Raw genomic sequence first — 15,036 nt, forward strand, 5'->3', positions numbered from 1 at the left:
ATGGGATACTTTGGACCCTCTGTTCAAGACCCAAGAAGTCCCCCTGCTCTTTCCAGAGTTTAAAGGAGAGTCCCATGGAAACACAAGCTGGACGTTCAGCCCACCTCAGCTGGAGGCTGCTTCATTCTGGTGAATCGTCTCACCCTTACACCGCAGCTTCACTCTCCCCAGAGCACATCAGTAAGGTTCTGACCTTCCTGGAGTCAATCAATAGTCTTTTGTCCTTACCAGGCCTAATCAGGGTAAAGATTCCTACAGGGCTGGATTTGAGAGGGCAGGAAAGCAGGTTCTCCTTCCTCCTTGGGATGCCTCCTGCCTCTAAACAAATGCTAGTGTCATCAGTGGGCCTCCAGCCAAGCTGTACCTACTGCCTCAGGACTTTTCCTTCTACCTCCTCCTTAATGTCTTTCTTCTAAGGACCCTCCCAAGCGCCATGCCTCAGGCCAGCTATCTGGTCCTGATGGAGATCTTGGTCTTACTGCTATACAAAAATTCACTAGAGTGAGCCATAGCCTTGCCTTGTATACATTCCCAAAAGCATGCGATTTCCATCTGGGGCTTACATCACTTCTCAGCCCTGCCTCAAAACTACATTTCCCCGGGTTCCTTTGCCTGAACAGGCCAAGCCACCAATAACTGGGGACTCTTAACACGCCCCCAAAAAGGCCCCAGCACACTCCCCACTCCTTACTTTTAAATTTTCCTTTTACAAAACAAACTGGAACAGCCTCTCTACTGTAATGTTTATTAAATAGGCATTTTAAAGGGTTTTTATACAAATGATATAAACACAGTTTGATTTGTCTTTTTACACTGAAGAATCACAGTAAAAAAGCTGAAGCTCATATGTCCTGGCTCAGCCAGTGAATGGTTGACTACCTCGCACTGCAAACCTTGAAAAAGTTCAGCTTCTGCATACAGTTTCTTAGGGGTTAATTCCCATGCGCACCTCCCTGCAAAATGAAATCAGCAACATGACAAACATGCCTGTTAGTAATGATTACCTGACACTGGGAGGATGTGGCGATAACATTAACACTGCGTTATTAGTGTATTTTGGAATGGGCATTGCTTGAGAACATGGGTTAACAAATAGTTTGTATTTGCAGATGAGACTGCACCAATTTTACTTTCCCTGTTAAAGTTACAAGCAAACACAGTTATTATACTGGATTACAACAGTAAAGCACATAGCAGCGGTAAGTGAGGTATCAGCTATGCAGCATTAGTGGCCTGTTTCTGCTTAGCAAGTGTGCGCATTCAGGTCCCTGTAGCAACCCACATGGACTAGAACTGCAGGACTCTTATGGGGTGTACTTTTCCATTACGCACAGCTTGGCTAGGTCCCTCCCAAATTAGTGCCCCAATCAGAAGTACTCTGCTGCCCCAGACCAGAGCTACAGTAACACTATTCAGGCCCACGTAATCATTCACATACACAATACATACAGAGAATTCACGTGTGCATAAACACACATCGAGCTGACTCTATGTATATACGACCTCGCCCCCTCTAGCTGCCTACTAGACACTGTAACATTACCATATCTTAGTGACTATTGTTTCTCTAAGTTGACTTTTATAGATGGGTGACTATGGTCATTTTCCATTCACCCTTCCCCTTTTGTGTGATTTAGAAGAGGGATAAAGTTGATGAGTAGCAGCAATCCACCTTTGAAATGGTCTGATACATTTTACTATCACTGTGTCTGGTTGGTGGGTTTGGTTTTTTTTTGGCAGAGTAATGGGTAGTTTGTGTGGGGAGGACGCCCCACGTTAAGGTGACCAATTTTTCAAAATAAAAAAAAACTGGGATGGTTTTTGTGCCAATTTTTTCTTTTAAGGGACATGAAATAGTCACATACTAGATCAGAATGCACTTTTCAAAAAGTATGTGTAAGTGTCACCCCTGCCTGCTTCTAACTCAACAAGGGTCCATGCTTATTTTTCAAGCGGATTTTTTCCAAGTGAGCTTTTCATGAAACTCTCAACAAGAGCCATTAACATTCATGCTGAGCTAAAGGACCCTTGAATTGTGCCCACAGTCATTCTACTACTTTTCTCTTCACTCCAAATGCTGCCTATCACACTGAGCACTTGTTTTATTGGCTGGCTTGTTCCTAGTACACACAGCAAATGCTACTCCATGTAGTGTTATGCCCAGAAAACTTTGAGATTGTGAAAAAAACCAAAACGAAAATACTTTGATATCTGAATGAAAAGAGAAGCCACATCAGGTGTCTCACAAGAAGATCCTGGAAGATCATATGAAAACAACAGGATATGTGACCCTTTAGGAATAAAACTGCTGGCATATGGATAATCCATGTGCAGTAACATTCATATGGATAACCCAGCTGTATTAAAACTGAAATAAGATCATTGATGTGAAACCACGGATTTTAAACCTTTTCATTCACTACATTATGGACATAACACATCTCTTGTGTGGCATGATCACACAGACACAGATAGAAAATTCAGCCAGACCACTTGCAAGTACAAAGACAAGACTCTTCAGTCAGGCTCTACCCAGTAGAGCGTCCATGAAGAATATATTACGAAGAGGGAAAGGATGAATGCCTTGCTTGTAGTCTGATACATCACTGATCTCTAGACAGAAACACTATGTTTTTCTAAGGCACTTGATCAAAACAAAACAAAACACCACATAATTTCTGTTGGTGGTGTTGGCAACAGGTCAGAAGCAGAGCAGCTTCGCACTGAAGGGATGAGAAGATGACCACATTTTGGTCTAAACTGTTTACTTGATATCCAGACTGGAGTTTTGCAGCTCATACCTGACTCCATGGAAAGCAGAGGAAGTTACCATAACCCAAAGGAGAAAGAATGTTACCATCTTAGTAGGGCAGGCAATTAATCTAAGCGTGTTGGATCTCACGCTGCACCGTATCCCACTCCATGGAATGGTGCATGATAATTTTTTCCTTCTTAATCTGAGTGGCCATCACATTATCAAAGAATTTAAATATATAGCTATATATATAGCAGGCCATTCTCTCAAAAAAGCCATCTCCAGAGTCTTGGGAACCTTACAATTGCGTGTCTTTTGTTTGCTGCAATTTTCTTATATATATACTTTAAAAAAGGATAAAAGAAATAAAAAGAGCCCTTCTGACGAAGGTTGGTGCTGTTTCAATCCAAGTTCTGGATTTAATAAATGGCTCTTATTCATAAATCATTTTAAGGCTCTTCAGCTTTTCTCTGAGGGGTGCGTCTACATGTAAGGTTTCTTTTCTATTTTGCTTCTTAATCTCTTAAGAAAGCACGGCTGTTTCCACTGACCCTAAAATTGATGTAATTCTTTCCACCCCCTATGCTGCCTGTATATGGAAAGTTAAAGGCAACAACCTGCTTTCATTTTAGGCGTAGAAAGTGCAGCTTGCCGGGTTTGCATAACATGCACCAAGAACAAATCCCTTAACTCAAACGAATATCTGAATGGGGAGAGAAGCGGGATGAGCTTTTGTGTGTGTGTTATTTCTAAAGGCAGAATGGCTGAGGAATTTTCAGCCACGTATTCGGGCAAGGAAATGGGAAATAATGATCAACATTTTATTTCTCACATCCAAAAGGTAAAGCAACATTTCCTTGGACACGTCTCAGTCACTCACATAAAGGGGCAAGGGAGCATCTAAGCTCCTTTCCTTGTTCCAGGACAGTTCTCATCATTAAAATAATTATTCAGCTACCGTAGTCCTTGCAGATTGTAATCTGCTTACTGGAGTCTACAACTGTGATTTACGACAGGGGCCTCATGCCCATGCCCCCTTCTGTATTCCAGATTGGTTTGAGATTATGGCATTCCATTCCCATAGACAACAAGTAATCTTCACCAGCTACTCTCACTGGAATGAAATGTCACATGTGATTCCGGTGCAATCAGTCATGCCTCAGAACAGCACTTCTGGTGGTTCATTTTGACTTTGTGCTTGATGCCATCGTACAGCTCAAAGTTGTAGTTCTCCAGAGTAGTGGTGCTTTGAGAGGAAAGCCCAGTATAAGAGCATGTACAGTACAGCAATAACCCAGCACAAATGGCCCCTAGGAGAACGCCAAGCGAACTCATAGCTATGATGGTGACTAGGATTGGATCCAGAGTGTAGAGCCAGCTCTTGTCTTTGTCCAGCTTTGGGGTTTCGGGAGAATTAGCAGAGAACAGTGTGGTGGTGTTATCCAGACCAAAATAATCTGCAATATAATTGACATTTATTAGCCAGAGATCATTTAGTCACCTTAAACTTATTTGTAAATAACAGCATCTGCGATGGTCAGAGTTAGAGCCAGATCCTCAGCTGGCATAAATCAGCAGAGCTTTCAGTCAATGGAGCTATAACAGTTTAAACCAGCTGAGGATCTGACTTTTCAAGTGCAGTTGTAGTCAGAAATCTGGTTCTGTGGGAATCACCTCTCAGAGTCTTTGTGACCTGTCAAGGCTTCCATACCTAATTTGATCCATTAGCAAGACAAGATGCAATGTGAGCTCCAGTTAATGTTTGAACATTCAGTTCTGTTGGTGCCACCACAAAACCAGTTTGTTGACTTTGCAGTGCTGATAGTAGAAAAAAAAAGAAAGGAAAATTTGTATTTTTTAGAAACTTAGGTGCAACTTGAATGGCACATATGCAGTAATAGGACACATATCTGTAGTAACAATGTGCCTGCTTTTATATAACCACTTTTTTTTTTTTACCATACTGCATTTTAAGAACTTGAGAAATAAACAGAGAAGGTGTTAAGCAGCATCACTATAAACATTCCTATACTAAGTACATCTGCCTTGACTGAAAGGACGCTTCATCTGTAGAAAGCACTCTTCCAATAGGGTCCTATCCTGCACCACTGGTGTCAGTCAGAGCTTTGTTATTTATGACAGTGGGCACAGGATCAGGCCCATACTTCCTATGCAATATCACCATTGGGTTTCACTCAAGGCAAGAGTGTTACTTGAAACTGCTACTGCAATACATTTCCATCAGTAGCTGAGACGTGTTCAAAACCCTGTATGCACATACGTTTGTTAATTCTCACAACAGCCCCTGTGAGGCAAGGGGATAAGTATTATCATCCCAAAGCCGCCCAGTGAGGACTTCTAGACTTCAAACCTTATGCTCAGGTGAACTTTAGTCATGGGCTCCACAAAGACATAAGAGGCAGATTCTCAGGGGCCATGAGCTGGCTTCAGTGGAATTATGCACAGGACCGGTGCAACCACTTGGGCAAACTAGGCGGCCGCCTAGGGCGCCTAGTGGCTGAGGCACCTAAAAGCCTGCTCAGGGGAGGAGGTGGAGTGAAGGTGAGCTGGGGTGGGGGGGCGCGGGGAGGGCCACCTGCACTAACGGGAGGGGGGGGCCGAAAAGCGGAGCCAAGGTGAGCTGGGACGGGCTTCCCAGGTGGGGTTAACTGCTGCAGGGGTGCTCCCTGGGTGGTGTTAGCTTCCACGGGGGGGGGGGGGGGGAGTCTCCCCAGGCAGGGTTAGCTGCCGTGAGGGGGGGGGGAGAGTCTCCTCAGGCGGGGTTAGCTGCCTCGGAGGGGGGCTTCCTGGGCGGGGATAGCTGCTGCAGGGGGGTGGCTCCCCAGGCAGGGTTAGCTTCCGCGGGGGAGGGGGAAGTCTCCCCAGGCAGGCTTAGCTGCGGTGGAGGAGGGCTCCCCGGGCGGGGTTAGCTGCAGGGAGGGGAACTGCTGCGGGGGGAGAAGGGGGCTCTTCTGGGGGACGGGGTTAGCTGAGTGGTTAACTTCCTTGCTCCAGCCCTGACTACGCAGATTCACCAGCTGAAGATCTGGCCCATTATTTTCATTAAAATAAATAAATAAATAAATGGCCAAACCTCATCCCAAATCCTGAAATGAATCCCTAAGAATTTTTGAAGATTTATAAAGTTCAATTGTATTTAAGGCCCAGCTATCCCTGCCTGAAGCCCAAGGCCACACAAAGAGCCAGTAGCAGAGTTGAACTAAAACTCCACTCTCCTGATGCCCAGTCCTTTGCTGTGACCGCTAGACCACACTGCTTCTTCAAATTTTGTAAACAATGTACACTGCTCCTAGTTCAGAGCAGAGGAGTCTAAACAAGCTGTGATCTGGGGGAAGAGTTGGAGCATGTGAGATTTTAACAGACCAGCCATTCAGAACCCATCCGATAGACTAGAGGCTCTCAATCTTTCCAGACAACTGTACCCCTTTAAGGAGTCTGATTTGTCTTGTTTCATCTCACAAAAACACACTATTACTGAAAAATGGCTTACTTTCTCATTTTTAACCATATAATTATAAAATAAATCAATTGGGATATAAATATCGTACTTGCATTTCAGTGTATAGTATATAGAGCAGTATAAACAAATCATTGTATGAAATTTTAGTTTGTACTGACGTCATTAATGCTTTTTAAGTAGCCTGTTGTAAAACTAGGCAAATATCTAGATGAGTTGATGTATCCCCTAGAGGACCTCTGTGTACCCCCAAGGGTACATGTACTCCTGGTTGAGAACCACTGTGACAGACAGTGTCACACCTGACAGTCTACCCTCCCAATGATGGTTTATTACCAAATAGAGAGAGTTGGTTTGGGATTGGGGAAAGGGAGTTGAGGGGCAAGGTGGTTTCTGGAGGGCTGTTAGGATCAGGAAGGGGGAGCTGAGATGAGTGGGCCCCTTGGGGATTGGAACCACATAATAATTAGAGATAGGTATGAAGTAGAACCCCAGATTCCAAACATGCTCTATCTCTGGGATCTTTAATTGAGTTTTGCAGCTTGCCCGTATCTCTGTAGAGGTCCAAAGTAAGACCTTGGATCCACAGACTTCTCTACTTGAGGAAAATTCAGACCCATATGCAAAAATTGTGGATTGTACCCTTCTCTAGTAATGGTAGACTGTGATAATGCAACACAAGTTTCCCCCTAAATTGTTCATTTTGTACTCACCGTCTTCATTGTCATCTCCAGTGTCTTGCCCAGGGATTGCAAAGCCGTCCTCTAAGCTTGGGAAGTCCACTAGAATGACAAAACATGTATTGAAAACGGTCACTTTGTTATGAGACCTGCCAGGTTTGAACTATTGCAAAGTTTTCCATAGCTATGGCCAAAGCCAACGAATTATCTTGAGTGTACAACAGAACAGATGCTTCATGGTACATCACATCACATTTTTTTCCCCCTAAATGACCAGCTTTTAAGAAAACGAAACAGAGGAAAAAGAAAAAAACCGGATAATCTGCACATCATTGAAATATTGTCACTACTGTCTTCATAATGGCCATAACTCGTTATTAACATGGCCATGGGTATTATACTTATAACTTTCAATAGTATCTTAGTGCCCATCATTAGTTGCCATTAATGGTAGATCCATTTAACATTCTACATTTCATCATCCCACATACATCTTAGTGGACACAAAGCCCCAATGACCCACTTTCTCTTTGGTTTCAAATAAATTCATATTAATTTAAGGAAGTCATGTATCATCATTACAAGTTTTAATGTAAAAGCTGGTTGAGACTGAGCGAGACGGGGAGATTTGTAACTGAGTGTTCATATTCAGGCATTTATGTTAACATCTCTCTGATCCAAACGGCTTTTAGTGGTGACATTTTTTTTTATTGTTCAGCATAGATCAAACCCTACTAACCAAATGCGCTTGCTGCAGTCGAAGTAGAGCTAAGTTACTTTGCCGTGTAATCTTTCCAGTATTAGCTCTATTCTAGGATAAATGCCTTTGAATTTACACTTGCCTACATTTTTCAAAACTAACTATGATTTTTTGGGTGTCCACCCGGAGACACTTTAAGAAGACCAAACTTGCTGAGCACCCAACTAGCTGAAAACCAGACGCCTCCAAAGTATCTCGAGTTGCGCACTCCAAAACAGAGTCACTTTAAGCTACTGTTGTGTATCTTACATGAGTTGCAAAAGAAGAAAGAGATCAATGTATTTAAAAGAAAAAATTCACCTAAAAATGACAAGGCCAAAGAAGTGTAAAGTGCCTAAAAAGCAACATCTCACAGTTCTAAGGGCCTTTCCAAAAATTACAAGCTACTGATTAAACCTAAATTAATGTGTTTGCCAGGAAACTGTTACACAGGTGCCTCTGTTCAGAAATGTGGGGCGCTACTGTTTTCAAGCCCTCCAGCTTAATACTATTCATTTAGAGCGTTAGGGCAACTTATATCGCAGACTGACTAAGCTTGACAAGAAGAGGGAAAGACATATACACATCCATTGAGTAGTTTGAACTGTAACCCGTCAACACTTATCAAGAGGGAAAGAACTTCAATGTCTTTGCAAACAAAATCAATAGTGTATCCATCACTGTCTCCATGTGCATTACCCTAGAAGCCTGGGTGTATATCAGCAGCACTGTCCCCCTCAAGCGCACCTCTCTGTCCCAGCCCGAACCCTAGATTCCCACCACGCCATTGAAGACCCACTATCGTTCTGGTTAAGGAGAGACTGGGTGCAATTCTCCTTCCAAACACACCACTGTTGCTCCAGCAGGGCCAAATGAGTACATGTTGAGATGCCTCAAAGTTGGGGGTGCCTTAAAGAAGCCAGAATTACTGAGCACTCACCCTATGTAAATCAGGTGTCTTTAAAGGCAGTATGAGTAAAGGGAGCTCACTGGGCCGTTAAGCAGCATGAGACACGCCTTCCTTCAAGGGCCTGGTGGCCAAATTCACTGCTGGTGTAAGCATTTGTTCCACCGTCTCTCGTCATAGTTCCTGGCCTCTTCAGGAGAAATGAATCCAGAACTGGGAATTTAACAGTAGGTGTTTACATGGGAAAGCACCACCACTAGGCCACTGTGGCAATCATGCCAAGAATGTTCAGTAGCACCATCATGATCGTCAGTGCAATGATCTCCACATCGAAATGGTATTGTTTATTGGGCATCATGGATTTAAATGGAAAGTTCCTGCCTGGAGAGGTCACAGAATGCAGAGAGGCCCTTCTAGATGGTAATTCAGATGCTCTGTTTGAATTGGGAATAAAGGGAGAGTGAGAGACCTGGATGGAGCAGAAGTACCTACCTTCCCCAGCCTTTGGGCCTGATCCCAGAACCTACTAAAGTCAATGAGAGTTTTTCATTGACTTAACCAGGCTTTGGATCAGGCACCTTATTAGCAGGAAACTACACAGATACTTTGTCAAGCCTGTGAGTTTGGGATTTAACTTTCATAGCATAAGGATGTGGAATGGAATGGTTCACCTATCTACAGGGTCTCTCACTCCAGACCTAGAGATAAGCCCAATATAAAACCTTAGGTCCACATCACCCTAAACTTTGGAGAAGATTAGATCTAATGTTTTGCAGCTGGAGTCAATGCAGGTTTGAGCTCTATATGCTCAGACTAGGCTGAACTTAGGTCTTTGAGGTGGTGTCTCAGCATTCCTTCAGCTCCCAAGTGAAGACTGGAGACTGATTGCAGTATCCTTAACACTGGTGTTAATGCTATTATTTTCCCACATAGTCATTAGCACAGCATTTCCCTTCACCCTCATTATTCAAGTGTTTCTTTTAATTTTCAAGCGAAGATGGGAATACAAACACAGAAGGGATCGTTTGTGACCTTCATAATGATTAGCGATGAGAGAGCCAATTAATTAAGCTGAGGCTCTTCTATCAGTAGCTTTTCAAAAAAGGAGCAAGTTCACCTGATTTCTGAGCACTTCTAGGACTTGACCCACCCAGATGGAAACCTTTTAGGATCTGAAGAACTGCCTGAGGGCCTCTTGCAAGTATTCGGAATTGTTCATGTACAAAAATCACTCAGAAAGTGCCCCAAGCTAATCATCAATCAGGAGACAAGAGGTCAAATTCTGCTGTCAGTTTCACCCATGCAACCATTTTGAAAACATAGATAGCATGAGCATAAATTAAGCTAGAATTTGGCCAGCTGCCTAGAAAGCAAATCTCTGGACTCCACTGAGGCAGCAGAGTAGATGCCTGCCTTGGGCTATTCCAACGGCTATTCATTTTGTCCAAAAACACATGAGAAACTCAACTCTGTTTTAGTTTCTTCTGAGTTAGTTTTGGTGAGCAGGAAGGAACTAAAAACGTATTGGATAATCAACACTTTTGAAAGAACATCAATTCTCCAAGCCTTAATGGGAAGACTGAGCACTGGGGAAAACTTGAATAAAGAGAACATTTATACAAAAAGCTATTTACTCTGCTAGCAATTTTCTCTACTCCTTTTGCTAATATTGCTCATATTTGTGTTTTAAGAGCTTTCTCCTACACAATCCATTTCCTCTTTCAGCTTAGTCCTGTAGCAGAGCCAGGATCCTCTATTTATCCTCTATTTTAGCATGCTATTGCCATCGACTTGTTTGTGAAGTCATGCATCTGCTCCAATGCGTGTCTATGGATGAAACCAAAACACCCCTTCTTTTTTTCCATAAGTAATTAGCAAGATCAGCCTTGGCTGTTTGGTGGCCTGTGGCGCGGAGACCACCAGACTCACATCCAGTTCCTAGTAGCTATGTGCTCCCATTGCAGAAAACAGCCCTGCATTTGGCATTAATTAGCACCTTTGTTGACAAATGTCAGTACAGATGTGAAGACCTGGGTGGGCCATGAAAACTGACCCCCTGGATGTACTCCCTCTAAGTCAGATTCAAGGCACGTTGGCGGAACCATGATCTGCTCATGCATTGTGCCATGCCCACGGGTGGCTCTACACATTTTGTGACCCCAAGCACGGCGTCATGCTGCAGGGGGCACTCTGCCGCTCGCCAGTCCCACGACTCTGGTGGACCTCCCGGCGACCAGCAGAGCGCCCCGGCGGCTTGCCACCCCAAGCACGTGCTTGGCGTGCTGGGGCCTGGAGCCGCCCCTGGCCACGCCCATCAGGTGCATAAACAGGATTTAATGCACCTCTCCTGTGCATAAACAGAGGGCTTTCATTCTTCAAGGGCTATCCATCTGCTGTCTTTCACATGTACTAAATTTATTTGAAAATGTTAAATGAAAAAATCATTAAGGAAAGTTATGCAAGAAAGTTAAGTGAAACTCTATTTAAGTATGATGCATTTGAAAGCTTTGCCCAGTGTGAAAGGCCCTTTTTAAGAAAAATGTGTTGAATTATGGCTACGAACCTCCAGCTATTCACGCTGAAAAGCAGTAAAGGTGAAGCCAACCTAAGTGATGGCTTTCGAAATGGCCGGATGCCTAGCAGAGACTGTTATCTATTGTATCTGAGATCACCGCCAGCAAGCTAAAAGGCTAATTTATGGATCCTGAAAAAGGAAGATGAGGAGATTTTAATCAATGTAGTTGAAACATCTTAAATAGAATGCACATAACAGCTCAAGACATGGAGCTAGCAGGACAGAGGTTGGTATTTTCAGAGACATTAGGAGGTTTAATGTACATTGCTTTAAAAAAGTGACTGAACATAATGATCGCAGGGGATGTGACACAGGAGGTAATGTGCTGACCTTTTTTGCTGCTTTCACTCCGATTGGGCATACTTTGTAAGTGAAAGCAGCATAGAGATGTCAGCGTAGTTTGAAGCCGATATGCACATTATATCTCGGTCAGTGTGCAGGGTAAATGGCTGTAAGCCCATCCAACCAGCTCTGCTTTGGGCTATGAAGTTTGGTTTCAGTGCAGTGGCATTTTTGAGGGAACGGCACTTGTTTGGAACACAATGACATCTCAAAATCAACATGCCTAGAAGAGTCTACCTACAACATGGGCCACAACAGAACCACACGCTGTAAATTTTGCATCACGTCCATATATTTTCCTCAAGGGGGCCTGTTTCTCTGTCTAGACGGACAGTTTTCCAGACTTCAAATCATTCCTGTAGGTATTTTCTGAACTCTTTCCAATTTATCAACATCCTTTTTTGAAGTGTGGACCCCGAACTGGACACAGTGTTCCAGTAATGGTCTCACTAATGCCCTATACAGAGTTAATATTACTTCCCTCCTCCCATTTGATATCCCTCTGCTCATGGAGCCAATGTTTGCATTTGCTTTCTTAGCTACAACATTGCCTTGGGAGCTCACGTTCAGTTAGGCCTTAGATAGGTCCAAGGACGGGCTCCTGAACTGCATGGCTCATTTTGACACGCTGCTTTCCCTGTGGAACCCTGCTGGTGCGCTGAGGATGGGCTCCCAGAACGTGGGCTCACAATGTGGCAGTGTCATAATGCAAACACCACTATTTTGCAACACAGGAAAGGTTCCAGGTTCACTGACCTTTGCATGTAGTCAGAACCTGAGCTGCTCCCAAATACTACAGCTACCGTATACATGACACACTTTGCTTAGAAGAACCTTGTAGAGATTTTGTAGATGCCAGGACTGAGGTGAGCTGTCAGAGCTCCATGAGGGTGACTCATACATAACTCCTGTTTTTCACTGCATTTCACTCATTAGTGATGTATGCAAACATCTATTTCTTTTTTATTTTTTTAGAAAGTATCTGAATTACTCTAGCTTATTTTGCTTGCTTGGTGTACTTTGAAATCTGACCGAATGCCAAAGTGATCGCTTAAAATAACAGCACATTATTTGCTGACACAGTGCACTGGGAATTTCCCCAAAGAAAGAAATCCACCTTATCACTCCCACTTACACACTTATCACTACCCCATCTGCTGGAGAGAGAACATGTTGAGTGGGCAGCACAGCATGAGTGCAATTGTAAATGAGTGATTATAGTGGAGTATTGGAGACCAGAGAGACTGAGTACCACCATGTGACCAGACAATAACGCACAGGACAGCTTGATGTATTAAACTCATCATGCATGGACACTCAGGAGTTAAAGTTGTCCTGCCAACCAGGGAACTTTTCTTGCGTCAGCCATTTAACACCGAGCCATTTCTTTTAAAAATATTTAGAGGAATGATCTGAAGCCCTACAGTTTACAAAAAGCGACAAAGAGTCCTGTGGCACCTTATAGACTAACAGACGTATTGGCGCATTAGCTTTCGTGGGTGAATACTCACTTTGTCAGATGCATGCAGTTTACAAGTGTTTTGGGCCAATACACTCTTGCCTTAGTAGGAGCGTGGACCACTCCAATATTTTCAAAAAGGGAGCACTGGGCAGTGTACGGTAGGGACGGGTCTTGTGCTAGCAGAAAAATGAACTGTCATAGGCTACTGTAATATTTTCAAAAGGAAAGGCTGGAAATGTACTGCAAAGCATAATCTTTGCGTTGGCCGGAAATGGACTAACTGACCTACAACAATTATCTTTGGAATCTCTCGATTGCCTTTGTGTTTTTGGTATTTCCTAGATATGCGTTACAGTTACTAAGGAGGTAGTGTGGCCTAGTGGACAGAGCACTGGCCTGAAACTCAGGAGGCCTTGGTCCTAGTCCCAGTTCTGCCTCCATCCTACAAGGGATGCAAGTCACTTCTCTCCCTGTAAATGGAGATGATGATACTGGCTTCCTTTGTAAGCGCTTTGGGGGCTATGGATGCCCAGTGCTATGTACGAGCTAGGGATTGTTAGTAGTGGTATCGATTAAGGGCCTGATTCAGGAAAGCAGCCCAGGACAGCAAAGCTTAATGTTAAATACATCCTTATGTGTTTTGCTGGCTAGATTTGGGGTAGAGTGTGTGCTTAAGTATTTTCCTGACTCAGAACCAGCGTGAGGTAAGCTAACATAGCATGCTTTTAAAGGTCATCACTGTGTGCACTCTTCTGGCTGTTATTTCCATGCACCCATAAGCTCAGTTCCATTGTATCTACCCATTGCAACACCTTGGTCCTCTGCTCTGAATGTCACACATTACTGGGTGATATCATGTAATCTCTATGGTTCTTTATACATAGAGTGCAATGCTAGTACAAGCAGGGCCAGCTCTGGCTTTTTTGCCACCCCAAGCAGCGAAGGAAAAAAAAAAAAGATAAAGCCGCGATTGGCAGCACTTCGGCAGCAGCTGTACCGCGCCACTTCATTCTTCGGCGGCAATTCGGCGGCAGGCCCTTCCATCCGAGAGGGACTAAGGGACCCGCCGCTGAATCGCCGCTGAAGACCCGGGCGTGCCGCCCCTTCCTATTCGCCGCCCCAAGCACCTGTTTCCTGCGCTGGTGCCTGGAGCCAGCCCTAAGTACAAGGCACACAAGGAGACCACACTGCAGAAACATGTCCCCCAAAGGCCTGTAACAGTGTGTAGTGTGGGGTGGTCTAGATTCCATATACAGCATATAAAGCAGTGCACCAGTACTTGCATGCCGTATCAAAAATGCTGTGGCAGAAATTAGAACTTCTCTGTCTCTAAGGAACAAGGGCTCCAACTTTAACATCCTTTTAACTAGCCTTTTGCTTCCTTTAGTTGTTTATTTCTAGCTCTTTAATTTTAATGAACTGCTAGAAATAAAAATGGACGTTGTTTTGTTTTGTCATCAGGAAGCTGCCTGTATGGACCCACCTTGCCATTGCTTCATTTTGCTTCCCCACTGCTGTGTTTTCTCTATAGATATGATCACCCAGTTGTTGTGAGGTTGATAGGTCCCAGTGCGAGCGAATGGAAAAACACTTTACAAACACATGCGCCGCAGGAAGGGTTACTATCTCATATGCTCAGTAGCTGTTTTCCTAAATGAAATATCCTCACCATTTCCAAACAATTTTTATCCTCGAACACTAAACACATTTAATGTACACACAGACTAAATCCTTGCCCAATTTTAAAGGAAAGCCGTGTTTTGGATAGAGCTTAACGGAAAAGGCAAAAAGTCCCCAGTATCAGCTTGGTCGTACTGCATGGTATTATAACTTCTGTACTTTGTATTTAAGCCACCTCCCAGGAAGCCCTGGCTTGGGACTAACCTCAGAACTCAGAAAGGGGTGGGGTGCATGACAGTGTATGTCACTATGGACACACCTATACAGCAGCTAGAGGAGTCCTTCCCAGCTTGGATCAACATGCACGCACTAGCTCTGCTCTAGTTAGCATGTTAAAAATAGCCACGTGGCTGCGGTGGCACAGGGAGGTGGCTTGGGCTAGCTGCCCACGTATGTACATAGGATGTCAAATGGGGTG

At 43.9% G+C, this 15,036-nt stretch overlaps 1 protein-coding gene across 4 annotated transcripts in view; it reads right to left on the reverse strand.

Moving 5' to 3' along the window:
• Positions 1–731: 731 nt before the first annotated feature.
• Positions 732–15,036, reverse strand: part of NRP2 (neuropilin 2) — a 130,750-nt gene continuing 116,445 nt past the window's right edge. For 3 of the 4 annotated variants that reach the window (XM_075069985.1, XM_075069984.1, XM_032779224.2), the window contains exons 16-17: positions 6,947–7,015; positions 732–4,212 (exon numbers count right to left, since the gene is read on the reverse strand). In XM_075069985.1, coding sequence (XP_074926086.1) covers positions 3,908–4,212; positions 6,947–7,015 — 374 coding nt within the window. In that variant the 3' untranslated portion in view covers positions 732–3,907. The remainder of the gene's footprint in view (positions 4,213–6,946; positions 7,016–15,036) is intronic. The other variant, XM_032779223.2, reaches the window with a different exon arrangement.

This window comes from Chelonoidis abingdonii, chromosome 10 (genome assembly GCF_003597395.2).
Source record: "Chelonoidis abingdonii isolate Lonesome George chromosome 10, CheloAbing_2.0, whole genome shotgun sequence".
Classification (NCBI taxonomy): Eukaryota; Metazoa; Chordata; order Testudines; family Testudinidae; genus Chelonoidis; species Chelonoidis abingdonii.